Source organism: Dermacentor andersoni, chromosome 6 (assembly GCF_023375885.2).
Source record: "Dermacentor andersoni chromosome 6, qqDerAnde1_hic_scaffold, whole genome shotgun sequence".
NCBI lineage: Eukaryota > Metazoa > Arthropoda > Arachnida > Ixodida > Ixodidae > Dermacentor > Dermacentor andersoni.
The window spans coordinates 88,855,955-88,883,238 of NC_092819.1; the positions used below are offsets into that span (position 1 = coordinate 88,855,955).

At 42.7% G+C, this 27,284-nt stretch overlaps 1 protein-coding gene across 8 annotated transcripts in view; it reads left to right on the forward strand.

Moving 5' to 3' along the window:
- Ask1 (apoptotic signal-regulating kinase 1) overlaps window positions 1–27,284 on the forward strand; it is a 128,866-nt gene that overhangs the window by 75,397 nt on the left and 26,185 nt on the right. For 3 of the 8 annotated variants that reach the window (XM_055066464.2, XM_055066463.2, XM_050171307.3), the window contains 8 exons: window positions 752–832; window positions 3,279–3,444; window positions 6,334–6,396; window positions 7,988–8,066; window positions 8,823–8,902; window positions 10,330–10,435; window positions 21,701–21,839; window positions 22,348–22,446. In XM_055066464.2, the coding sequence (XP_054922439.2) occupies window positions 752–832; window positions 3,279–3,444; window positions 6,334–6,396; window positions 7,988–8,066; window positions 8,823–8,902; window positions 10,330–10,435; window positions 21,701–21,839; window positions 22,348–22,446 (813 nt within the window). The remainder of the gene's footprint in view (window positions 1–751; window positions 833–3,278; window positions 3,445–6,333; window positions 6,397–7,987; window positions 8,067–8,822; window positions 8,903–10,329; window positions 10,436–21,700; window positions 21,840–22,347; window positions 22,447–27,284) is intronic. The other 5 variants (XM_050171302.3, XM_055066465.2, XM_050171304.3 and 2 more) reach the window with 3 other exon arrangements.

Consider the following 27,284-nt stretch of genomic DNA (forward strand, 5'->3'; position numbering starts at 1 on the left):
CCATGCGAGAGCAACTGAATTGAGCATGCTTCTACCAAGAATTACAAGGGTTCACACAGGCCAGAAGAACAAATACCAAGACGAAGATGCTCTTTACCCGACAATCCCCTAACCTAGACTCCTTTCCTACATAATCTTCAACAGTGGCTGAGCGCTGTCCCCTTTCTTGAAAATTATTTTTTTATGTATTCTTTTAATAATTTAAAATGCATTCAAAATATTAGAGATTGTTTAGGGGCTCTTTAAAGAAAACACTCATGAGATTTTGCTGCTAGCTATGTCTCTACGTGACAGTGATACATCATTGGTAGCACATGCATCAGGAGCCTAAACATTGCATTGTTCTGCTTGACAAAAAAGAAAGAAAGTGTCTGAAATCACTATTGGCCTAGGTTTTTCTCTGTGCTGGTAGCTGAGCATTGGCCACTGCACCCTGTAGATTCTGCGTAGTAAAGTGTGCACTGTAGTGGGCTTCTAGGTGGCTCTAACTGGTTTGGCAGTACTTTGTGGGCATGGTGCTGGTGTTTTTTTGCATGCGGATTGCCCTAACACTGCCGTTTTTCATTTTTTTCTTTGTTTGTCTTGCCTCTTCTTTTCCTTTTTTTCCTCCCTCTGTCGTTTCTCTTGACTGCACCGTGCCTTCGGTGCCTGTATGTCCTGTTTGTTTCTCTCTGCTTTCTTGGAACTTTTTCTCTAATGTTCTATGGTCGAAAAAAAAAAAAATACTGGCCTCTGCCCCTCCTGAATCTAGGACATCCTTTCTTCTTAGCTCCGCAACGGCCACAAGTCCGACGGACGCGATCCCACGGTCACCCTCAACATTTTCCTTTGGGTAACGTAGTTGTTCTTGCAAACATTTTTTGTTCTTTCTTTGCGACAAAAGTATCCAAGCATTAATTGAGTTTCTGGTGCTGCTGCTGTTTTTATCTGTAATTAGGATGGAGAACCTTTGAGGCTTGGTCAAGAAAGTTCCAGGTGCTAACCCAAGCTGCTTTGCAGTTGAAAACGGTTCTTAGCATTGTTTTAGGTGTAATAAGTGAACACTGATGTGCCAAATTGGAATGTGTAAGTCAGTCCATGATGGAGGATTAGAAATTCTTTTAGCGCTGGTTTTATCTGTGCTCTTAGGCAATGTTCTGTCAGTCACTTGTCGTCGTTTAGTACCCATGTAGTTCTAGACAGATCTGCCCTTGTCTTTTTTTTTTTCTGATCAAGCAGGCCAAAGAACTTTTCTATGAGCAAAATACAATGTGACATACTTGTCCAGTAGTACACTTAAAAGTTTTACTTTGTGTGACTGTGGTCACCTCTGCGTACCATTGTTTGCCTGTGAGTGTATGAGACCCCATGCGTAAAACATTTCTGGTCTGCTTCAAAAGCCAAGTGCCGTCTCATGAAGTGTTGTGCCTTGCTGCAGTGGCAATCAGCAGTGTCCTTTTCTCTTAAATGTTAAATTCTGTCAAGTGCTTTATTCACTTTAAGACGCATCTGTATATCCTGTGAGCATGTCTATTATGCTTGTCCGTAGTGCTTTGTATCTGCCAGGTTGCTTTATTGGGCTTGGCATGTGCTTTGTCCGTGTAGGACAGTGTAGTTCATTTTGGTTGCTTACAATGGTTCTCAGCTTTAGATTAGTCATCTGCTCAGGTGGAACTGCACTGTGTGCAGAGCCAGAGCAAATTGGTCTAGATTTTAATTAGCCAGCTGATCGACTACCTTAATTTAATGGCTGGGCATGTGGAATTAGAGAGCTTTAGAGAAAAGTGTATAGCAGCTGTGTCTTACCAGTACTCACCTACGCAACAGAAACCTGGAGGCTTACAAAAAGGGTTCTACTTAAATTGAGTATCACGCAACGAACTATGGAAAGAAGTATGATGGGTGTAACGTTAAGGGGGATAAGAAGAGAGCAGATTGGGTGAAGGAACAAACGCGAGTTAATGACATCTTAGTTGAAATCAAGAAAAAGAACTTTGCATGGGCAGGGCATGTGATTAGGAGGGAACATAACCGATGGTCATTAAGGGTTACGGACTGAATTTCAACAGAAGGGAAACGTAGCAGGGGGCGGCAGAAAGTTAGGTGGGCGGATGAGATTAAGAAGTCTGCAGGGACAACATGGCCACAATTAGTACATGACCGGGGTAGTGGGAGAAATATGGGAGAGGCCTTTGCCCTGCAGTGGGCGTAGCCAGGCTTATGATAATGATGATGAGCTGGTGCGAAACATGCTAGCATTACTGATTTAACGGGTACTGGGACGGGACTGCAAACTGTAGTGCTACTGTTGACAACTGGTATCGATATGTTCAAACCGAAATGTACATAAAAACCCTGTTGTGTGACACTTCTTGGAAAGGCGGTGTGTAGTATTAAAGAACTCACATCACCGCTAAATGCTTTTGCAGTGCCAACAGATGGGAACGACAAATGGCCAGAAAGCAATAAGAGGCCAATGCGGCTTGCTTGAGGGCAGTAAGGCAATTAGTCGCCATTGTTGATTCTATCTGCTGTCCCATTCTTCTATTTCACAAAAACTGCATTGATGAAATGTATGCATATTGACTAAAGCCATCTTATTACTCCACTCTTGAATCTTGTAGAGTAGTGATGGAACAGACACGCTATCTAGAGAGCAGGTGTACCTGAAGTACGGCATTTCAGTACTGATTGCAGTTGTAAGGCACAAAGGTGTTGCTCCCATATAGTATGCATAATTGCAAGCTACCAGTACCACTGGGTAGGATGCCAACCCCCCTTCCTTGCATGCTACACAGCACAAATCCACATAGCTTTCAGATGTTCACTTTGGTAAGATGTGTACTTTGTGGTCTCGTTGTTTTGATGTGCAATGGAAGGCTCTCACACTCTGTCCTTTGAGTTTTACCTGATCTTATCTGACCTAGCATGAAGCCCAGTGATTAAGAGCATGTTATAAGGTGCAGTAAGCGGATGCTCCTCGAGGTCACTAAGAAAATTACTTAAAACATGCTGTACTATAAAGCTATAGCTGCAAGCTCCGCAAAGTGAAATGTCCCCAAAGGTTATTCTCTGGAGGGGGGGTTACTGCAAAGTGGAAGAGACGTCATTGCAAAAGAACCAGTGATAAAGTAAAGCCTGGATGCCTAGACCAGTCTCTTGTCTCTTTCCTCTGCCTCTGTTTGACTAACGTGGGCACAAAATTGAAGCTTTCTCTGGAGAAAAATGAGTCTCGACAAGGGGATGTGAGCATTCTTGAGCTAATGTGGATAAAGCCATGTTGGCTGGCTGGGGCGCAGCTCTGAAACGTCGGAGGGCGGCATGCGACGCTGCAGCTCCGGCCTACTGAGCCCGCCCGTGGACGGCTCGTCCGTGGACCAGGAGTCGGGTGGCTTCTACCTCCTCAAGAAGGACTCACAGCGACGGCAGACCATTCTGCGCGTGCTCGAGGAAGACGGCAGCACGGTTTGTGGGCTGCGTCATCACTCTTTTCACCAGTGCTAGTATAGTAAACTGCATTTTAAAAAATTCATTTCTGAGCGGGCCCTTTCTGCAACCATTAACAGAGATAGCTGTTCCCCTACTTTTCATTTGCAATAACTTTTTTATACATCGTTCCTATGATTTGTCACTGTAGTTACCTTGTTGCTGTGTTACCTTATGCACAACTGGAAACCAGGTGAGGAAACATCAGCTTTCACTGTTAATGTTGACACTGTGGTTCTGCTGAAGTAGCCTTTCATAATCTTTCCTTCTTTTTTTTCACAGACAGGCTTGAAGTGATGAATGTGTGTGATATAGTTAACGTACACTTTTTGTTCATTCACCTTTAGTATTGTTGTATTGTTAAGGTGCGCGTACACTTTTTGTTTAGTACGAACTGCTCTTGTGTCCCACTGGTTGACTTTGGAATTATTTTTAGGCATACTGCTTACACCATCTGATAAAGAATCCTCTTCTGCGATAACAGTATCATTTTAGATGAAATAAGCTTGTGCCAGAACTTAGGACTACTGCTAGTGCTATATACCGCTATGAGTGATGAAAGAACATTTAAGAGAGCCTCCATATAGTCGCCTGAAGAAATACTGCAGGTCATGTGATGTGGCTACTTTTGTAGTGTGGCCTAGATGTACGTGCAGATATATTGAGAGCGGAAAGAACCAGTGACAGCTGCTAGCATTGTAAGAAAGTCAGTTGTAAGGACTACAACTTAGTAGTCACATGTTAGGCAAAGCAAGGAACTTGCACATGACAGGGATGATGAGGTTGACACAAGTGGCATTAGCAGAGGGCTTAGTTTAACCTCACAGAGATAAGTTTCGTATCAGAGCTGCATTTTGTACCAGTGTGTTCTTAACAGTGTCATTTTTTCCTGAGAACAACTTCACTAGAACAGCATTCAGAATATGCTAGGCTTGTTAAATACTTTTGTGCATCCGTCAAGAAAGGTCTTCGCAAGGAATATGACGAAATAACAATAGGAGAGAGCTTTCATTCAGTGCAATTATAGATCATGACAATGTTTATGGCTCAAAGTAAGAGTGGGTAAATATCCGAAGTTTAGCATGTGAATCTAATATTGCACACTGTTTGTATTCGCATTTGAAAATAAACTACTCGGTATTTTCAAATATTGAAACTGACCAAGTATTTTTCAACAATTGACTGTTACAAGTCTGGTTACTGTTCTCTTTCTGCTAAACAAAGTATCGAAAATTATTGTAAGTGGCACAATGGCAATACTTTTCTAAGCAATTCACAAATGAAATTAGTAATGCAAGATTTGTTAACGGTTTTAAAGTGGAAGCCTACATGGCAACCACTGATTTTTGCTTGTAGTCTTTCATTTTGTGTTTTTTTTTGCAATGTCATCATGTAGCACTTCTATCTTTTATGCTACAGCCAGTAATACTTTCCTTGCAACAGTCCCTTTTATATGTGTCTACAGTACACAAGTTTGTGAACAGCTTTTTTTTTCTTTTTCACAACTTTTAATTTTTCTTCCACAACCATTTATTTAGTGTTTTTGTAAAGGCATTTATAAGCAGGCATTGATTCTGAGAAAGTGTGTTTGCAATTAGGCTTTGAAAATGTTGAGAGGTTATGCGTGCAGTTTTTTAATGACAATTAATGACCTTGCATTTAAAACTGACTTTTTGTCTTTGATAGTTCACTTTTTCTTGTGCTAGTCAGTACTGCTGTCGTACTTAATTATACTGAAATAAACATTCCTGCCGTAAATACATATATGCATCTGCATTTTACTATTCAATATTTGACTTGATATTCAATACTTACTATTCACGTTTAATTTGTATTTATAAAAGCTTATATTCATCCACCTGTACTCAAAACTATGAAGGCACATCTAAGAAATTAACTTTATGTTGTAGCATTCACTTACATCCATAGCAAACTGCTTATTGAGCACTTTTCAAATGGAGCCCCATGTCCTTGTGTTGTTTACAGAGTTCCCACCAAAAGAACAATTGAAATTCGCTAGGGTCGACTGAATATATTGTCGACAGCAAAAAAGGAAGAATACGTAGGCATATAGTAGGACCAAGGAACACTGCAAAAATGTTATCTGCTTTGTGCTGCTGCTTATTAACTCTCAGTTTCACCATGTAAAACTGCTTTTTTGATAACTCTGGCAAGAGATATTCTCATTCAGAACATCCTGTCCTTCTAATAGGAATAACACACCCTCATCGTGCATAAAGAGATTTTTCCCTTCTCATTGCCAGCTTTGAATAGAACCTTCACTTACCTTGAGTCAAGGATTCCTGTTGCCAATGCTTTGAACACTCTAAATAGCCTTTCTTTTTAACGCAGCTGAACATTGCCTTGAGCTGCCATTACGCAACTCGGGTCTCTGAGAGATGGACAATGGCTGGAAGCTGGTTTCTGTGTAGTTGTCAGGGGCACAATAAAATAGGGGGATGGAAGCTGAGTTTCTTCAGAAAAACTTGCTTGGGCCCCCAAAAAAGGAAGATACATTTTTTCAGGCGCTGTTATACTCCAACATAATATGCGCAAGCCTACGCACTCGCGCAGATGTTGCATTGACTATGACGAGACACTCGCACAATCTGGTGCGGTGATATAGTGAGCCTTCTTTTTTTTCTTGTTTTGCTAATTCCTTGTGTATGATCAGCCATTTTTCTGCCAAAAAAGTACAGAGAATAGATTTGGAGTAGTAATCTACCATTCTAAATGAATTAGTTTGCCTCTCATTTGTGTCCCTTTAAAGACTATTAGCAGGTAAAGTGGTTATGGCTGTAGTGGACAGAATCATTGCCATTTGTGGGTGAATGCATGCATGCCTTTTTCTCTATTTCTGCCCATCAGATCTGTGACATATGGATGAACAAGCTGCAGCAGGACAGTGGTGACGACTTGGTCATTACAAAGGCAAGCTGCTACTCTTTTGCCCTGCTTTGAACTGAGCTGGCAGGTTGAATAGTTGCTTTAGGAGCCATGGGAAAATTCTAGGGAAGAAAACAGCTAACGTGTAACAACCACAATGTATGCATGTGAGTGCCTGAAGAAAAGGAGTACAGTTTCTTTCTTTACCTTAACCTTTGGATGCCAAGATTGAACCTCAGGGTGAAGAGTACTAAAGGAACTATCGTAGCTGCATTTAGAATGCTGTCACTATGTGCTATATGCAGCAGTATAGACGCTTATAGAGTATGATCTTGTTTTAGTACTTCTGCCAAGATTGAGCAGGAAGAATAAGATGAACCGAGGAGCTTGGCTTTTTTGTTAATTACTTCCACATAAATTCGACAAACAAGGAAGCCTAAGAGACCTTAAGGGAAACGAACTGTTCTTTTTATTCAAATGTAGAAATAAGGAAAAAGAGAAGTGAAAGTGTACAAAAAGGCTGTCAACCAAACCCTCTCGTTTGTGTATCACGGGTGCACTTTAACAACTGAGCTGCAGAGGCACCTGCCCCCCTATCCATTTTTCTTAGTATGTGTGTGCATGCATTCTAGGTTTAGCCCTGGGAGTTTTAGCCAGTGCCACTTACTTCCAGGGGGGTGGATGTGGAATGCCTTTTCTATCGCAGGCGTCGCGTAGCATGCAAACTTCAGAACAAGCAATTAGTCAATAAACCCCTGTAGGCCACCCCAGGGCGTCAAGGCTGCCAGAGTGACCTTTGGCATTAGGAATGCATTATATCAAGCGAACTTCTAGAGTGGCAGGCAAAGTGTTTTTCAAGTACACTGTATGCGAAACGCTTCAACACAACCGAATTAGCTTTCTGGTTGTTGAGGTGCAGCTCTAGGATTTTTTCTGCGAAGATTGTTATCAGACAAATTTGGAATTACAATTATGCTTCACTGGAGTTCATTTTTAATGATGCTAAAGCTGCAAGGTATAATCGAAATGCAAGTTGTATGTGCTCATAATTTATCGGTGTTTGACGGGTGTGACAATTTTCATGAGACTGCAGCTGTAGAACATAGTATGTTTTTTGAGCATGCTTGTTGTTGTGGATGTGTTGGGCCTGTACTGTGTGAACACTGAACAAAGTGGACTAGAGTAGGTCCACAGCATGTTGCACTTAGATTCAACTACGCCATTCTCAATGACCCTGAGAAACAAATTGCTGCCTGTTATTCAGAGTTTGGTTTTCAATTAGTGAATTCTTTCCTTGCTTCTTTTCTCTACAGGAGATAAAAAATTTGTGTATAAAAAGTGCATCGTGAAAGTTCGTTGAAGTTTGTTACGGCCAAGGTTCAGTCTACGAAATTACCTGATATGTCTAACTACATTTAGCACATAAATCTATATGTTATAACAGGGTTCTACTATATATGCTTCTCTTGGAACTGTGAGTCGAGTTCGTGAACTGTTCGTATTATGTCATGTCCTTTCTTTACCTTGTTTTTCTTTATGCCACGTCTTGCTGAACGTGCATGGAGAATCATTGTTATAGAGTGCTTTTGTCATGTGTGACATTGTGTGGCAACCTAAGGTGTGTCGCTATGTACAGGAGCAACTCCTAGCCCTCATCGATGGCTTCAAGAACTACATCCCAGAGCAGAATAAGACTGGCCTCCAGCACATTATTGGTAAGCACACTTCGATTTGTGTTATTTTCTTATGAGCTTATTTCACAGTTATGAACGGAAAACTAGTGATAAAGACATTCACGAGGGAAGTAGACAGGACGAACGCTTAACGTACAACTATGTTTGTTTCTGAAGAAACTTCCACTAATAAAAGATGCGTTCACACAGCATTATTTGGGACAGGAGAGAACAAAAACGGAATCAGATTGGTATCAAACAATGTCAAAATTTGGGACAAAAGAGAACAAAGGCAATAGCACAACAGTGCATGTACAGCTTCTTTCCATGGAATTTTCTCCAAGAATAAACGCAGTTGTAAGTCTAGGGCTCGTACTGTCCACTTCTTTCCTCGCGAAAGCTTCTTAATTGATTCTTTATTTATCCAGTATTATGTGGCAACTTATCTAGCAAGAAACACTGTTACGTCCACAGGATTTGTACACTGTCAAGGCATTCTAGCTGAATACCTTGAAGAAGGCCAGTCAGTATAGTATTCCTCTTCAGTGAAATGATTCTGTCTCAACAAAAAGAGTTGTCTTCATTGACAAGTAGAGTTTGTCTTCATTGACAAGGGGTCTAGGCTGAAAATTTCAAGACTGAGTCCTCCCTTGTTCACCTACTGTTGATGAAATCAAGCCTTCATCCTTCTGGGAACCCCTTTGTCTTGTTCACCTGCAAAAATGGGCATTTCTTCCATTTTACTGGCGCACTGTCAGCCTTTCCAGTCCAACGCTTATGCCTCTTTTGTACGTGCAGGAAAGTTGAAGCAAGAAGTCAACCATGACCACAAGGCCCTCAACCAACTCGCAGTAGCCTTGTACCTTTTCCAGAGTGCAGTAAGTATGTGTCAATGATTTTTAGTGGCAGAGTTGGCCTGTAGTTGCCAGATGAATACTGTAATCGTGGCTTAGATGTGGTTTGAACTTCAGACCCTTTTGCTGAGCTATCACATCACTTTTGTATAAGGGAAGAAATTGTTATCCACACAACTGTAACATGAGGCTACTAAGGAAGCTAGTATGGGTTTCTCAGAAAGAAAGCTTCACAGTTGAACAAAAGTTTCTTCTGCTCTGGGAATCGAACTAGGGACCAACGACTTTCTGGGGCGGTTGCTCTGCCATCTGAGCTAACCAGAAGGCTAGCCAATCACAGCATGAGGGCGAATTAATGAGCAACTCGAAGCACAGGAATGTGGCAAATGAGGTACATAGTCAATTCACTTTCCAAGCTGCCCCAAATTATATGTGGGGGACAATGTATTCAACAGTAAGAAGTGGTCATCATTTGTTTGGGGAAAGCTGCTGTTTTTTGCTTTTGCAGCTGAACTTTCTAATTCTGTTAACCTCATGTGATAACATGTTGTATACATAATGATGTCAAAAGCAAGAATTGTATAATACAGTTTAACCTCGCAATAATGAAATCGGCAGGAAACACAGAAAAATTTCACAACAATTTCGTTGTTGCAAAATGAGAGTGCAGATCGGTATTGTGTCGCAGAACGAAGCTTTACTGTCAAAATTTCGTTAGCCTACTTTCGCAAGCTTTGCTCAAGGATATAAAAACACTTTCACGGCAGTACAAAGTGCGCTCCGTACGTCGATCAGCAGTGGCAGCACTGCCTTGTAACAGTATTCTGGGTCAAGTGCTTTCAGTTATATGGTCACTCTTGCGAGATTTTGCTTAATTCAGAACCAGATGCAGAGCAAGAGCGGTCCACGCATGCAGCAGCGTTTCTCCAGCGCAGGTTGTTGTCCGTAGGCACCGACACGTCTGGTGCTGGGTGCGAAAGTGGTAATATCTCGTATATCCAAAGGCAATCGATAGAGTTTACAGCCCCTACATGCAAATCTACATCTGGTGCTTAACCCGCACGTGATGCCTAATGGCACCCACAATGGTGAAAATTCACCTTTAGTGTCCATATAATTGCTTCACAATAAAGCTGAAATACCCTATACATTTCTTTCATTGCATCTGTATTCTCCATACTGTTTCTTGCACCTGTACAGAGTATATCTTCAGTTCAGATAGGTTATATATTTACGTAAACTTATGAGGCTAAATGTTTCATTCGTTTTATGCATTTTATTAACAAGCCAGGTAATTTATTTGTTAAGCTTATCTTGAGAAACATATCCTCTTATTGGTTCAGACTTATCTGCCCATTTTATGTTTTGGTTTCTTTGTGCCTGTGATGTTGTGACCTGAGCTCTTGCATGTTCTGTATGGTTTGTTCCTTATTGAGTGTTACAATGTGCAGGTCAATGAAGTGCTCCGGAACCAGAGTATCAAACCACATTGGATGTTTGCCTTGGACGCTCTTGTCATGAACGCAGCTCAAATGGCCAGTGAAATCCTGTCCTGTGGTAAGAGCCATTCCCTTTGAAAGTTTGAGAATTGAATTTCTAATAATATTTCTTCTTTTGTGGGAATGTCACAAAACAATAACACTGGGAGCCTTAAGTTGTTTTGGCTTCTTTTTTTTTTACTGCACTAAGCAGTAATGAGCTTGCAATTGAGGTATCCTTATAACATCACGGCTGCTTGTAACATTATGCTCAATGCCCCATCCCGTGCATCCCAGTCCCATGCAAGCATTTCGTAGTCGTGGCAGTATCCATTATACCGTTGTTGTCATGCTATCATTCTGTTGTTTTGCCGTCGTCATTTCACAGTAGTTGCACCATCCTTGCGCTGTGGTCATTCCATTGTAACCATGCCATCTTCATTATGGGTCTGTCATTACATCATCCATCATACCCTCATTCCATCATCGTCATGCCATCGTCATGCTGTAGTCATTCCATTGTCCTGCCATCTTTATCATGCTGTCATCATGACACTGTCATCATTGCACCATAATCTTCAACACCTCATGGTCATTGCAGCATCGTCATCTTATGGTTGTCACTCTGTTGTTATGCTGCAGTTATTCAGTTGTGATCCTGCTGTCATCATCAAACCACTGTCATCATGCCATCTCCGTGCCCTCATCGTCTGTTATCATCATTCCATAGTTGTCACACAGTTGTCATGATATAGTCACTCTGTTGTCATGCCATCATCATGCTGCTGCCATCATACTATTGTTGTTATTACATTGTCGTCATCTTGGTATCATTTTGTTGATGTCATGGTGTCTTCGTCGTGCCGATGTTATATACTGGCATTGTCACATTATTGGCGTCATTCTTTCATCATGATACCATTGTTACACTTTCGTTGTCATTCTGTCATCATTCTGTCGTCATGCTGCCTGTGTCGCACTGTCTTCGTGCTGTCATCTGCCTCATCATTCCATGGTCTTTAGATCGTAGACCTTGTGCTATAGTCGTTCTATTGTCATCATGCCGTCTTCATGATGCTGCTGCCATCACTCCATCGTCCAGGTGTCGTCATTCCGTTTATTTATTTATCAGGGTCTTCACCAACCGGGAAAACTGGGAATTCTCAGGGATTTTGAATAGCCTGGAAATACTCAGGAAAAGCTCACAGAATTTGTGCTTCTATCAGGGAAAATTAGCTGTAATTTTATTGAAAGGGAACGAAATTCGCGGTAACACTGGCTGGAGTAACAAAGAGGAATCGTAACGAATCTACTTTGACGCCATGTCGTTGGCTGGAGGAGTTGCCAGTGTACAGTCAACAACCGACTCCCCCCCCTCTCCCTTTCCGGACGCCCGATAATTCGGACAGTTTCGCGGCACCAACACGTACCCCCCTAGAGTCAGTGCATAAGAACGTCTGAAATTTCGGACACAAGAACCCTTCGCCGTCCGACTTTTCGGACATTTTGCCGTGGCCGCAGGTCCGAAATGGCATTAATCAAACGAACTCACCACTGCCGCCATTTTGGTTACCTCGCTGCCTCGAACGGCGCTCTCGCACGCGGTCCGCTTGCAGCCATAGGTGCCACTGCGGCAGCGCTAGGCCTAGCTGCTTCGACGTTCGCTGTTAAGCTTCTTGTCATTCGCTGCCGTGTTTTTCATTGAAAGAATTCACCACTGTCAGCAATGCGACTCCGCCTTTGTGGTCCTCGCTATTAGCTTCGAAGCTCGGAAAGCACGGCGCGTTGCATAATGCCTGTTTTTGAAAGTTATCTTCGCCGTAGTACAGTAGTCTTACGTGGTGAAGCATGCGCGAAACTATTGCGGTGAAGCATAACAAGCATGGGAAGGGGCAATTGTCACGGGACGCAGTATGTATTCCTAAATTATACACGCGTGCACTCGCCATCTCTAGTCGCAGTACGAGCACCGATATGCCTAATAAGTGTACTGGCAGGCGTTCATAGCTTTTTCGGATGTGCTTGTGGTGATTTTAGCCCTTAAGGGCAGTAAAAGACATGCATTCATTTTGTTGAACTGCCTGATTTTTCGGATGTTTTCGCGGCCCATAGTTAGTACTAAAAATTGTACGTTGACTGTAAAACTGACCAAAAGGATGGTTCAAATGGTCCGTGGGGCAAACACAGATGGGAAGGAAGACGACAAGAGAAAGGACCTACGCATTGAGGAATGAACGGGAATGAAAGCATGCTGCCGCCATTTTGAAGGAGCTTGAGCTCAAAAAACAAAGTGTTGGCTAATGCCGAGATGCAGGTGTCCCTCATCCAAAGCAAAATAAACTCTTTCGAGTGGCGAAACGCAACACTGAGGTGTTGTGCGTGGGCTGAGAGTGCGTCTGGACAGTTGAGGGTGACTTCACAGCTGTTGAGAGAGAATCTCACTTCTGACAGAGTTCGGACATCATACCAATGAGCTTGTAATCAATCGATAGAAATAGCTTCGAAAATATTTGCTTCTGTATGCATCTCCTTTTTATTCGTATTTGAGAACGTTCGACTCGATTCACAATAGGTATTGCCATTTTTTTTGCAGGTATTTTATTTGCTGAGCTTCTCGCTGCCCCCCCTCTCCCTTTTCTGTTTTCTTATTGAATAAAATAAGCACTACTCCATATTATGAAAACTGCATTAAGTGTTTTTTTTTTTTATTTTTTCACATGCTTACTAGAGAGTAACAGCATCGGGCGACATGGTGTCAGTCCGCCTTGACATAAAACAACGTTCTGTGTCACTCAGGAAATTTCACAATGGCACTCAGGGAATACCTGGAAAGCTCAGGGAATTTGGAAATGTCAGCTTGGTAGACACCCTGTTTATTTATTTATTTATTTATTCATTCATTTATTTCATATACTCTCAAGGCCACAATGCATTACAGAGAGGAGTGGGAAAGCAGAAAGATACATATGCAATTGGTTCAAGAGAAAGAACTCTAAACAGCAGATTTAAATTTGCCAGAGCGATGGTGGTGTGAAGGTCATTCCAGATGGAGCTTGTCCTAAGGATGAGAGAAACGCTAAACATATTCGTACGGGAGACAGGAACTTCTACTTTATACTTGTGATCCAACCTAGATGAAGTGTAGGTGAGTGGAGAAAAAAATGGCTTCTTTCAAAACAGGGTTATAATGGTAAACTTCATGGAAGAGGCAAAGACGGGAACACTTACTACGTACTGAAAGATCTGGAAGGTTCAACTGATCTTCATCGACGTGATGCTGGCATGACGGGAATAATTGGAAAGAATGAAACGAGCGGCTCTATTCTGACCACATTTGAATGTGTTAATAAGAGTGAGCTGACAGGGGTCCCAAATACCAGAGGCGTATTTCAGTTTCGGTCTAAGAAGTTTTCTATGAAGAGAAAGTTTGAGAAGATGGTGCAGAGTGAAAATTCCTACGCATATAACCAAGCATGCGGTTCGCGTTGTTAGAAATGTAGTCTGCGTAGACGCGCTGTGATACATTGTTAGTGATTTGAACTTCGGGGTACTTGTAGCATGTGACGAGTGACAAAGTATGACCGTTAAGAATATAGTTGCTTGCAGGGATGGTGTTAGAATGATGAGTCACATGTATAATCTCATGTTGACGTCATGCCGCCATTGTCGTCACATTGCCATCATGCCATCTTCGTCACGTTGTTTTTGTGCTTTTGGGATCTTCCGTGGCCTTGTCATTTCACGGTCGTCACGTCATCATCATGTTGTCATGTCATTTTCATCTTGCTGTTGTCATTTTGTCCTCCCACTGTCATCTCCATCATCTTCATCCCATAATCACGCCTTAGTCTTTCTGTGGTCGTTATGGCATCATCATGCTACTGTCATCACATCATTGTTATCATAACGTCATTATCATTCCAGCATCACCATGTGTCATCATTTTACTGATCTGTGTCACTGATGTGATCTTTTACTGATGTGTCATGATTTTACTGATGCCATCTTTTGTTTTCATGGCAGCATCACAAGTAATCTTCACGGTTTCATCTCCATGATTTCTTAGTCTTCATGCCATCATCATCCCCATTGTAATCACACGGTTATCACACTGACATCATTGTCGCACTGTCGTCATTCTGTTGTCATCTATTCATCTTTCTGTCATCGTATTTATCATGCTCTTGTCATTTCGTTGTTGCACTGTCATCTTCATAGTTATCAAGGTTTAGTCATTCCGTTGTCATCACATCATTGTTGTCATTCCATCGTCGTCACACTGTCAATATAGTGTCATCATTGTGTTTAAATCATGCCGTCTCTATCATAATGCTGATCTCATACCGTCTTTATGCTGCCATCACACTGTGGTCATTGTCATCTTGCCATTTTCTGCTTTGGTTATTATGCCGTCAACATATTGTTGCCATTGCGGTGTCGCTTCACTGACATTGTAACGTCTTCATCATGGTCCCGTCATCACACTTTCGTGTTATGCTGTCATCATGCCATCTTCGTCAAACCTTCTTGTCGTAGGTGTTAGGGTCATTCTATGATCGTCACGCTGTAGTAATTCTGTTGTCATGGTGCCTTTATTATGTGGCTGTCATCACACTGTCATACCACCACAATCATTCCATCATCATCACACTGTCATCAAACTTGCGTTGTCAGGGTGTCGTAATTCCATTGACATCGCCCTGTTTTAATCAAGATGCCATCGTCATTGCACTGCCACCATCATCATGCTGCCATGCCGCCTTCATCATTTCATGGGCATCACACTGTAGTCGCTTCATTGTTGTCATGCCGTCTTCATCATGCTGCCATCATCATGTTGTTGTCATGCTGTTGTTGTGGCATCTCTCATACAAGCTCATGATACCTTAGATTTTGACAGTGTCTGCTCGTGCCTAGTTAATTCTTTATCAGTAAAAAGGGACTACAGTGTATTCTAAAGCAGCCAGTCTAAATGGAGCAAGTTTTGAAAACTTTACTGAGCCACAACTATACACATCATTTGCATCATGAAAAATGGCCAAAAGATTGATTTTCTTTTTTCAGTTTTCAGTTTCTGCAACCCTCTTTCTACTAATTCTGAAGTGTCATTAAAAACCATATAGAGGTGCTTGCTCTAAAAAATTTGTTGTATCAGCCAAGGCGGCTAGAAATTTCACAGAAATCATGAAAGAACAGCCTTTTTCATGCCACAATATCTCCATGATGGAGCAACCGAGCACTACCATTTTGGTGTCGTCGAAAAGTGCATTTCTGTGACTTCAAATTTGCTGTGTCAGCTATTTACTCCATACAGAAACAAGCGCGCAAAGAGCAAATGATTGAAGGTCGTTCCAGAGTCTTCGATTGGCCTTGCCCGCCACGCAACTCCAGCGCAGTTTGCTATTGGTCCAGCGCTCACTCCATAGGGGCATCGTCTGCTCTTTTTACCTCGTAAGCTCTTGACGTCTCGACCACCATGACACTGATGAGTGTCGAAATGGGCATGAAGCAGACATTACAGAAGTGCGGTTGACCCCTCTGTTACTAGACGTCTCAAACACTCGGCTAAGCATTCCAAGCATCACCAACGCGAACTTCATGACCAAACACTTCGTGCGCAGAATCCTCGGACACATGGATAAGCTTTTCGCGCGTCGGTGCTTCGGACTTCGCTTCCAAGTTTACACATTGGGCAAGCAATCGGTGCTGCGACCAAGCACATCGAGCACATACTCTTTGCACATGGGCTAGGCATTTCGCACATCGGCACATTAGACTCAGTGATCAAGAACATTGTACGTGGACTCTTTGGACCCACAGTTAAACATTTCACACATCGGCCCCTCTGATTCGGTGATCGGGCACATTGCGCATGAATTCCTCGAACCCATGCCTAAGAATTTTGCACATTGGCACTAAGGTTTTGAGATAAAACAAGTTTTCAAGGTAGTGCGAGTACTTCTTTTCTGCTGGTTTCCTCCTCCCCAAACTGCACTGGAGCACGCCCAAGAAAGGCCAAACTAATAAGGGCATGCATAAATAAAGAAGGAATGTTTGGCGGGAGTTATCACACCAAATAGGAACGTGCTTGTTTTGATAGAAGTAAATCACATATAGAATAGGCAAATGCTTAGTTTGTAGTATAAAAAGAAGCTTAGAAGCTTAACGTAATAGTTCTGCGGAAACCCGTAAGGTGGAGAGAAGTAATTAAGAAAGGGAAAATTAGACATCCACCCAAACGTAGCAAATAGCTACAAAGGAAACCCACACGGGTTCCTCGAGAGCAAAAGCCTCATACCTGAAGAAAAATTCGTCCTGGTCCGGGACTCAAACCCGGGATCTCCGCCTTTCCAGGGCATCTCTACCATCTGAGTTAGCCAGGAGGTTAGCAGATGGCAGGACAAATTCGAATTTGGCGAAGTCATGCTTGTTACTTGCTCTCCACTCCGACGGCAAGAAGTATAAGATGAAATCAGCCATCACTTAGCCTCACTTTATGCTGAGGGAAGGACATTAGGTATGATTTGTCGTTATTGAGATCAGGGGATGTATTCTGTTAGAGCCTACCTAGTGGACCTGTCCATTTCATCTGCTGTTGAAGTTCTGCTTAGCTGGGCTGGGGTGCGCGTCCGCAGCAACCAGATGCCACTGCCAATCAGCAGTTAAGCAGCAGACGAAATGGACATGTCCACTAGGTGGGTTCTTACAAAATACCTCCCCCAGCTCTTTGTTTTGACACTTTTAGGCCCATAGAGATGGCACCACAGCCTTCGCGCTGATGATGCGTTGATGATGCAGAACGCTTTAAAAGCATAGTGGTTCATTGCATTATTAGTTCCTACTCTGCCCTACCGCCTTTTCGGTGCACAATGATGGTGAAGAGCAAACGTCAATTAGATGTAGAGCAGATGTCATGGCATGGGTGATCGTACTTAGAAGGACGTTTGCCCTTGTTGTTGGCTAAGCAAGCCTGATGGAACTGCTGAGAAAATGTGTACTGCAAATCAAACTAAGCCTTAGCATTCAAGTAAACGCGGCCTATAGCTACCGTGGCAAAATATTTGTTGTTATGATGTATCACCGATGCCGGCATCCGGCTGCTAATTCGCACCGACGGCTAGCTGATCATATGCTAGCTGTTCCGGGAGTTCCGACATGTTTCACTCTTAAAAAAAGAAGAAAAAGAAAAAACTTGTCTTCAGTGAAGTATATATACTGTCTCATAAGCGACGTGTAGCAGAGCCAAAGCTGCAAGGTATGGGAATGCAGATGCTTGCACAAGGTGAATTTAATTCGTGTGTCAGCTACCACACCCCATTTGCATATTGTTGTGCAACAGTGGATGCTGCGGACACTTAGGATTCTACAGGCATTGGTAGCAGGCGATAAAACGCGGACGAAAACATTTTGATGGGTTTGCCATCCTCATTGTCCGAGGCACCAGTAGCCTCCACAGAGCTGGAAGGAGTTTCTCATGCAGATTATTACAGCGCCGTGTGCTTTTTTATGCCAGCTGCCGTAGCACACACTAAAACGCCATCCTATGTCTTGGCCATGACTACGCCTTTTGTTCTGACAAAAATCCGACCAGACGATTAGCGCATGCGCACTAGTTTTGAACCTTTTGCAATGTATTAAATATCACCTCTAGCGATTTAGCACATCACGGGCAAGAAATACACCAATCACAGACTGGAATGAAGTAGAAAAGAGAGAGTAAGGGTTAGAGTGAGGAGGATAGCGCAAAGAACAATGGGAGTGTCGCTACCTTGTAAACTTGTTTTATCTAGGGACCTTAATTGGCACCTCGGGCTCTGTGACCACGCACATTGCACACTGCAGTATGGCTTTTATTTATTTATTTATTTATTTATATTTGCCCCTCATATTATAGCACATCAATGACTACAGCCCTGGTGTTTTTTGATAACTTAAAATCTAAGGTACAACTTTTAAAGCAATTTTCTCAAAGCTATATTTCTTGCCTCCTGCTCAGCTTGCCCCGCTGATTTCTTTGCGACTGCCAGCTCTATTTCAATTCCGGTTGCTTTTATGCTGTGTTCTTTGAAGTGCAGTCCAAGGCGTGACATTCTTGCTTTGTCAGTGCGATTTCTTCTGAAATAATGATTCAGCTAGTTGTTCACAGTTTAGATGCCTGTTGTACAGCCACTTCATAAAAAATAAGAACTAAAAAAATCATGTTGCAATTAAAAGAAATGTATAACTGTCACGCCCTCAACCATTCATTTTGGAATGCACAATGCTCTAACCATTTGAGGGTCAGTGACGTAAATATACGGTGCCGCGACAAGCCCAAAAATGGTCGATGCCGTATATTTACGACGCCATCTGTACTTTTAAAAAGCGAAACAATTTCATAACTTTTTCTTTTCTATCATGTGCTGCAACTATATGGGAATACAAGGAATTTTTCGCGCCTCTCTCTCTCTCTCTTGGTTTTCGTTGCATGGTTTGTTTTAGAGCTAGTTTGCTTCTGCGCGTCTCTGTACTACCACTCGCGCATTGGCGCGTGGGTGGGCGGCGGTTTAGGTTTTGTTCCGCGGGCGATTTCGGCTTCTTTCACTTGCAAAACTGATGGCTATCTCGTTACTAATCGCTCAAAGGGCTACCGCTTGTTTCTCGCTCGTTTATTGCTCGCAAGTGTGCACATAGGAAGGATGCCGCCGTGCATGCATTTCCGTTGCTCTTTTTTGTCTGGTCACTCGTGAAAACTAATTACCTGTGGTTGGTGATAAGATGAAAATTAGTGAAAGTTTGTCACACGTTTTGCTTTTTTAGACGGGCACACAACCACGCAGTTTAATTGAGTGCGCGCACCTATGCAGTTCGATTACGCTATGAATGTAAATATTAGTGTAGGAGCAGGAACACGTGAGAGTTGCGAAATATTTTTGTGTGCGCATTTTCAAAGCCTTAAACTATATGTATAAAAATGCATCAAATTTTTAATTCTTGTAAGTTTATTTTTTTTTATTGTTGTTATTCATAAATGAAGAGTACATATAAAGCAATGCAAAATATTTTTTTCTCACTTTACGGTCACCCTAGAAAGATTACGGTAAATTTTTTTCAAAATAAGTTCCTAAAAAGAATTGGAATCTGCGATAAAAGAATCGCCCTGGCGGTCGCATATTTTAAAAAAAAATCGACCCTCAAAGGGTTAAACAAGTCTTCTATGACATTTTGTAAGTTGTTCAGGCTTGGGCCAAACCGAAAAGGAGAAAAAATGTGTTATTAAAGAAGTTGTTGAGGTGTAACTTGAAAATTTCTATCACATCGCATAAACATTATCACTACCTCTGCCAATTTTCATCAATATCTATAAAGAAATAACGAAGCTGATTTCGAAAGCCACGTCCCCCCTTAACCTATTAAACTGAAGTTAATTAAAAGGATGCTTTGAAAGAATACTTTATCAGTCCAAACTGATTATAATGGTTCCCTTTAGTGATCCTGGGGATTGAGATATTTGAATGAAATTTTCGAGGTAGGTTCATAGCAGAAACATTTGAAAAACTACATTTTCATGGAGCTGCGCATGCTGGTTCTCCACATGTGGAAGATAATGAGGAAAAGGTAAAATGAAAGTGGACGAAAAGATAATTTCTTACCAGTGGGAGATGAACCCACCAGCCACAAGCTATCTTTTCATGATATCGAAGCAGCGTACTTAAATCAGACACGTTCACGCACACATTAAAAGGGACATACACAAAGCGCTTTGTGTGTCCGTTTTCATGTGGGCGTGAACATGTCGGTTTTAGTGCACTGCGTCGATATTATGGCTCACCAACTAGCCCATCAGTGTCTATCTTTTCGTGCACTTCCATTTTTCCTTTTCTTCATTACTTTCTACACCTTCAATTTCAAGCACAGTTAATTTTTCCTATGCTTTCCTTGGCTTCACTGCCTGTTCGCTTTTACGGTTGAGACATAAAAAAAAAAAATCAAGCCCCTCTCTTTCTCTTTTTCTCATTCATTCGTAGCGAGCATCTCAAATCTGGCAGCCTTGATGCCATTGTAGGTGTAGCATACGAGGGATTGTTAGCCACATGCCCGGTCTTCTAATTCATGCGTTACGTGATGTTATTTGGCAAAAAGAGGGATGTTCCACATTCGCCCACCATGGCCCTGAGGGGCACTGGCTTGCACTCTCAGGGTTTTCTCTAGTGCACATAAATATCCAAGATGGCGGACGGATTGATGGCCGTTGCCGTAGCACAACCGGTAGTGCAATGCACACATAATGCAGAGGTTGTGGGTTCGTCTCCCACTGGCAACAAGTAATCTTTTAGTCCACTGTTTCTCTTTTTCATTATTTTCTACATATTGAATTTCTACCACTGCTAATTACCCCCTTTGCTTTTTTCGGTTTCATTGCCTGTTGGCTTCTGTGATTGATGTAAAAAATCCGTTTCCCTTCTCCTTATTCAAAATATCACAAATAAAACAAAATACTTTGAAAGCTGTGGTGCCTCTCAGACATGCCGATAAAAGGTATCGGCTCAAGGTTTAAAAAGTGAAGCTCAATGTTCACTTTCTCCAGTGATGATGAACCTTCTAAAAAAATAATGAAGATAGCTTTAAAAAAAGAATTCACCAACCTGAACTGATTGAGTGTTGTTCTTCGTAGTGCATCAACGCAATGGAACAAATCCTTAATTTTCATGCCAGAGGGCACATCGCGTGATCATACATCAATGATTGCTCTTGGCAACGTTTCATCCGTGACGCGCATGGACGGAAAATGCCTAGCTATTTCTCACATCTGTATTCTGTTGGTCTAACACTGCAGATGTAGCCTTGAATGTCTTATAAATCGGGCAACAAGTGCTGCCCTTTTTTTCCAACAAGGCCGTTTTTGAGGAAAGAAATACTGGTCATGTATTTCAGAATAACAACAGCCATTGCTGTGAACCTTCCTTTCTTTACAACCTCCCTCTTGACGCTGTTCTCAATACAGTCTCTCACTAGTATTCATGAAGAGTGTGAGGTAAAGAGTAGTAATATTTCTTTTTTTAGCTCTGTTATTTTCTTGCTTTATTCATTGTGCGGATGATTCTTGCAGCGGGACAGGCTGATAAACTATTGCCTGCCGAACAATCATCCTTGGAGTCTTCCGTTGTATTCATCCGCTAGTGGTGTTCTTTTTTTTTCAGGTGGTGTCACAATGCACTGAAAGCACAACAGGCCAACAGGAATGTGGAGATTTGTTTGAATTAACCAAGATTTCAAATCATCTGAAATTGAATTGTACTGCAAGCTCCTGCATCACACGTGAGCACTAGTGGTTCTAACAGGAAGGTATGTTACATACTTGCAGGTCAGGAAGACCAAGAGGACAACGACATCGAGGATGCTGACTCCACCTCAGGCGTGTCTACCATCAATTCCAGCAAGTCCCGCAGTGTGGCTGCACAAAAGCAGCTGGCCCTCGGCCTCCCTTCAGAGGAGACCCAACGGTCAGTCAGGCCTGCCCTCTTGTTACGTTGCATGCAAACTCTGGCGTTACATGCATGTGTGAAATCTAGAACTCCACAGACACTGCTCTTCTTGCTTTTGGTTCGTCCAGTGATAGCCACTTGTACTAAACATGACACAACAAAGAGGCAAATGATAAAAAAGGTAGATGGATACAAATTCTTACTTCCAGCTGCAAGGTAATTTTCAGTCACACACATATTAATGGAATTACACGCTTCAATTAGGGCTAACTAATATGTATACTTTAGTTTCCGCAGTCTCGAGTTCACGTCAAATCAGTGTAATTTTGGCTCTTACGCTTAGATCATAGTTCCTACGGCCTTTACAGACATGACATTGCACTTCCGAGTTATTGCACGGTGTTTTACTTTAAAATTTCCCTGTCAAAGCTGGCATGTCTTTTTATTATTATTATTATTATTATTATTATTATTATTATTATTATTATTATTATTATACTTGTTCTTTCTTTACCTCCTTATGCAGGGTCATAGATGCCATCCAGATGAGTGAGCAGCTGTACCAGGACTTGCTGAGGAAACTTCTGGACAGCCGCTCACAACAGCGAAGCTTTGTGGAGGGCTGGTAGGTACTGCCACCACCAGGCTTTATTGTTATCTGCCCTTGTGCAGAATTGTTGCATGTATAGGAATTAAAAAAAAAAGGACGCACATATCAAAGAGGGCAGCCACATACATTCATTATAGGGCTTGTGCTAAGGGTGTTCGAATTCTCAAATATCACCAAATCGAATAGTGAATGTTCGATTCATGAATTTAACGTCTACCGTTTGATTTTTCCACTATTCGATATATTCTGTGTAGAGACCCGCAATGTGCTGCAGCCACGTGCGTTGCGAAGCCTGTACCAGCGTCGTGCTCGATGCTGCGCAAGCAAGCGCATCACCAACTTTTTTTCAGCGCAAAATAAGTGCTGAGCACACTGTGTGCAAGCCACCCCGGCTGACGCAGTCGTGAACTTTGTGAGTGCTCCCGCCCTACTGCATGCGCTCCCAGACATCAGACCAATCAGGGTTTGAACGCGCAGCGGCCGAATGCCACGATTCACAGAACGCATTTGGCGGGGCCGCCTCTCTCAGTACAAAGTTCGTCCAAATAGACAGGACTAATTGAAACGATAATGCGACACAACCAGAGATAATGGCATAGAAAACGACGTACAGTCGAACCCGACTATATCGAACCCGTTTACATTGAATTATTCTATATATCGAACAATTTCTGGTCACGGTATAGTTACAATGAGTATATATAGCAAAAATTACGCTTACATCGAACAAATATTGCAGTGACTCCCGATATATCGAACGTCAAGCGGCGGAAAAGTGCCCCCAGAAATTGGCTTTCTCTCGCGGTAGCGGGGAAACCCGGCGGCGCGGCTCCATCCAACCGCTCTCCCTACCGTGACCGCGCTGCCTCGGGCTGTTCGGGTGAGCCGTCGACACTCCCCCTGTCGCGCATAGTGGAGTCTATTAGGCCACATCCTCCCTCTTTCTCTATCATCTTCCACTTGCCACCCCCTCTCCCCTGACGACGCTTCGCCGTGCTCCCTCACGGGTTGCAGAATCAAGCGTCCTTCCTTTCTTTAGATCACTATCTAGCGACACTCCCCAACGAAAAATGATCCTGGCCCGCCTACAGCACTTGCTCAGACAGCCAATCAGAGGCTCTTGTGCTCTCTTCATGCAAGATGGCGAAAGTGCGAGTTGTCTGGCTGCTTCTCTGGTTTATCGTGTTTGCGCCTTGTGGGTCTTCTCCCGCAGTGTTGCCGTGATGTTTGAAGTAGTAGCTTAGCGCAAAAAAACCACAGACACAAGGAAGACAGACAAGGACAAGCTGTGATGAAGCGGCAGAATTCGCCTTTCGTCGTGAAGCTCGAAATCATAAATCGCGTCGAACGCGATGAGAAGTTGGATGTCCCCGCAGCGTGCAAGATTCCGGGGAGCACTCTCGGCACGATTAGGGCTACAGTGGCCAGACTCGCAACCCGGTGCCCATAGCGCCTGACGCGTACGCATGGCCGTGTACGAGTGGTTCTTCATACGTGCCGGTTTCCGCGTGCTCGGTGAGGACTGTAAATTCTGATGAATGCGACGAAGCCATTGCCGGTGTTGCCGAAGTTTGGAGCGAGCTGTCAAAATTTCCGGGACATTCGAATCATCGGTGAACGAGTTTGTGAGTGCAGATGATGGTGTCGCGACCACGGTAGAGCCCGGAAACGAGGACTACATCGCCGACATCGTACCGAGCACAAATGAAAGCAGGCACATTGAGGAAAGCAACTACGGTCCTTTGCCCACATCCTCCGAAGTGATTGGTGCACTCGCATTAGTCCGGTGCTTCTGCGCGAATGCGGAAGGTTGCGGCCTCAGCTGCTCCGACTCCTTAGACAACGTGGGGAAGTGCGTGCGTCGCAGGCAGCGAAATTGCCCAAGCAGAAGAAAATGCAGGACTAATTTAGGCCAAACTAAGCTAGTTTCGTTAATAAAGTTATTTTATAAATGGTATGTGCTTTTATGACATCCAATTATTTAGCAGGCTTATATCGAATTATGCTCTATATCGAACTGATAGGCGTTTTTTTGCGAGTTCAATATAGCCGGGTTTGACTGTATACTTCAGGAATTGCAACACTGGCAGGTGCGAAGATCGGGCCGATCAGGATCGAAAGGCATGCGGATTGTGTTGGATACACAGAGAATAACTTCAATCTGAGCCATATGCGTGGTCTGACAGTGAGCCAACTGTACAAACATATTAGCAGCAAGCATTCCGCAGTGGCTTGTGGTCCGTTACGACATCGGCCAGTGGCAAATTTTCCTGATGGCCATGCTGCCTAAGCCATGAGGCCCGATTGGCGCATGGTGCTGGTTCGTCGGGCATCTACAAATAAAGTTGAGGTTTTGTGCCGATTTAACACAGTTCACGCAGAATCGACGAGCAAACTTCCCGTGACTCTTTGACATCTTTGACAGCGGGCAAATGATGCTGAACCTGACAACGAAAAGGTGCCTGCTCTGCCATTGACTCTGACCCACACAGCACCAATGATAGCTACACGTGGAGTGGTGATCGAGTCACATGATATGCAGCCCGCACTCTCGTCTGTCACACAGATTGGGCTTACAGTAAATAACCCACCTGCCATAGAAATGGGAAAGCCCTTCTGTATTTTGTAGGAAAACTGGAAAGCAAAACTTTCTATGCAATAAACGATTGCCATAAAACACAGGTCTCATATTAAACTAAGAACGTGATTGGTATTCAGTACAACATAACATCACTACTACTTCAGCTTCAGAGGGAAAGAAGTTACTTTAGTCTAGTTTGCTGGCATTCTATAGATAAAAAAAATGTTTTAGAGACCTTTATACTACAACTGAGCTGTAATCAGTGCCGGTACACTAATTTGGAGTTCCCTTTCATAGAGTAAACCGTACTGGATATCTGTGTTTTTGTGTACATAGAATATTGATAGCTTGCTACATTCTTGTTATACAATACTGGAGACTCCCGAGCACATGAATCATTATGCTTTTTTGCCAAAAATTTGCAAGCATTGAACTTTGTGATAGATTTTCTGATATTCATTATCTGATTCGATGTTCGGATTTTTTTCTTGATTACATTCTATATTCGATTCGAAATCTACTATTTGGTATTCGCACACCTCGAATCTTCACCTATTTGTTTTGCAGCATGTAGGGCAGAGTTACTTTTCAAGCGTCCTGCACACTTCTAATGGGCGATAATCCAAATGTGCTGCCATTCCCTGTGGCAGGCAGTGAAGCCAGACACATATCCAACTAATTAAAAAATTACAAATTAACTGTTTAATTAATTACATTAATGCATGCATTGAAATTTACTAATTGTATTCTGTGAGTTTACAAGGCACTTGAAACAAACTTTGATAATGGCATGGGCTTCGAGATGTGCGCCATCAAACTGCCGACAAGAATGCACAGTTGTTCCACCAATTTTTTTTAAACCAAACGCTTTTCAATGCATTGAAGCACAAAAGTAACTGGAACACCCATGTATTGCGCGCAATCTGTTAAAGAATATCTCAAAACTGATGACATCCTGAAAATTTATTCTAAGTGGATACACCTTACAAGCTCACCAGCTAGAAGTCTTAAATTGCAATATGTGCTGTAAAGTAACTGATTAGAAATGAAATTAGTGAATTTTTGGTAATTAGTTGAATATGTGTTTTGGTTTTTCTTGCAAGTAATGTACACCTCTTCAAATAATCCAGCTCGCTCAAGGACTGGAATTATGCTGTCTGCCACAGGCGATTTTTAAAAATTCTGTTAAGCTTAAAAATTATCAGTCTGTATAATGCAGTGTCCGTTCACGGTGTCCCTACAGAACCAAGTCAACAAATCTTCAAGAAGCATTCAGCATGTTGAGTAATCAAACAGATTTTAGTGTTTTTTTTTTTGGCTCCTACTGTAGTATTTTGTCATATTTTAAGGTTCCCAGGTCTGTATGTAATAAGATTTTTCAACCAGCTGCGCATTAAGATTTCACGATAACCTTGTACTGGGAATGTACATGGCAGTATTTTTAATGTACATGGCATATAATGTTTAGCACCATGCATGACATAAACAACAACGGCCCCCTGCCAATATGCTTGTTTATTATACCAACTTCTAGCACTAGAAATGCAAACAACTTGAACTTTAACAGGGTGTCTACCAACCGGGAAAACTGGGAAAACCGGGAATTCTCAGGGATTTTGAGTAGTCTGGAAAAAGTCAGGGAAAACTCAGGGAATTTGGGCCTCTATCAGGGAGAATTAGCGGCAATTTTATTGAAAGGGTCGAAAGTCGCGGTAATGCTGGCTCGAGTTGCAGACAGGAATCATAATGAATCGTTTTTGACGCTCTGTCGTCGGCAGGAGGAGTTGCCAGTGTACAGTCAACGAGCGACTTTCCGGATTCCCGATAATTTGGACGGCTTCGCGGCACCGCCACGTACCCCATAGAGTCAACGTATCAGAACGTGTGAAATTTCCGACGCAAGAACTCTTTGCCGTCCGATTTTCCGGACGTTTTGCCGTGACCGCAGGTCCGAAACGGCAATAATCAAAGGCACCACCGCTGCCGTTTTGATTACTTCGCCACCTCGAACCGGCTCTCTCGCACGCAGATCCGCTGGCACCCGTTGCCACCACTGCGGCAACGCTAGGCCTAGCTGCTTCGACGTTCGCTATGAAGCTTCTTGCCGTTGGGTGCCGAGTTTTTTATTGAAAGAATTAGCTGCTGTCAGCAATGGCACGGACTCCACCTTAGTGGTCCTCGCGATTGGCTTAGAAACTTAACACGGTGCGCTGCATAATGCCAGTTCCTGAAAGTCAGCTTCGCCTCTGTACAGAAATGCTACTTGGTAAAG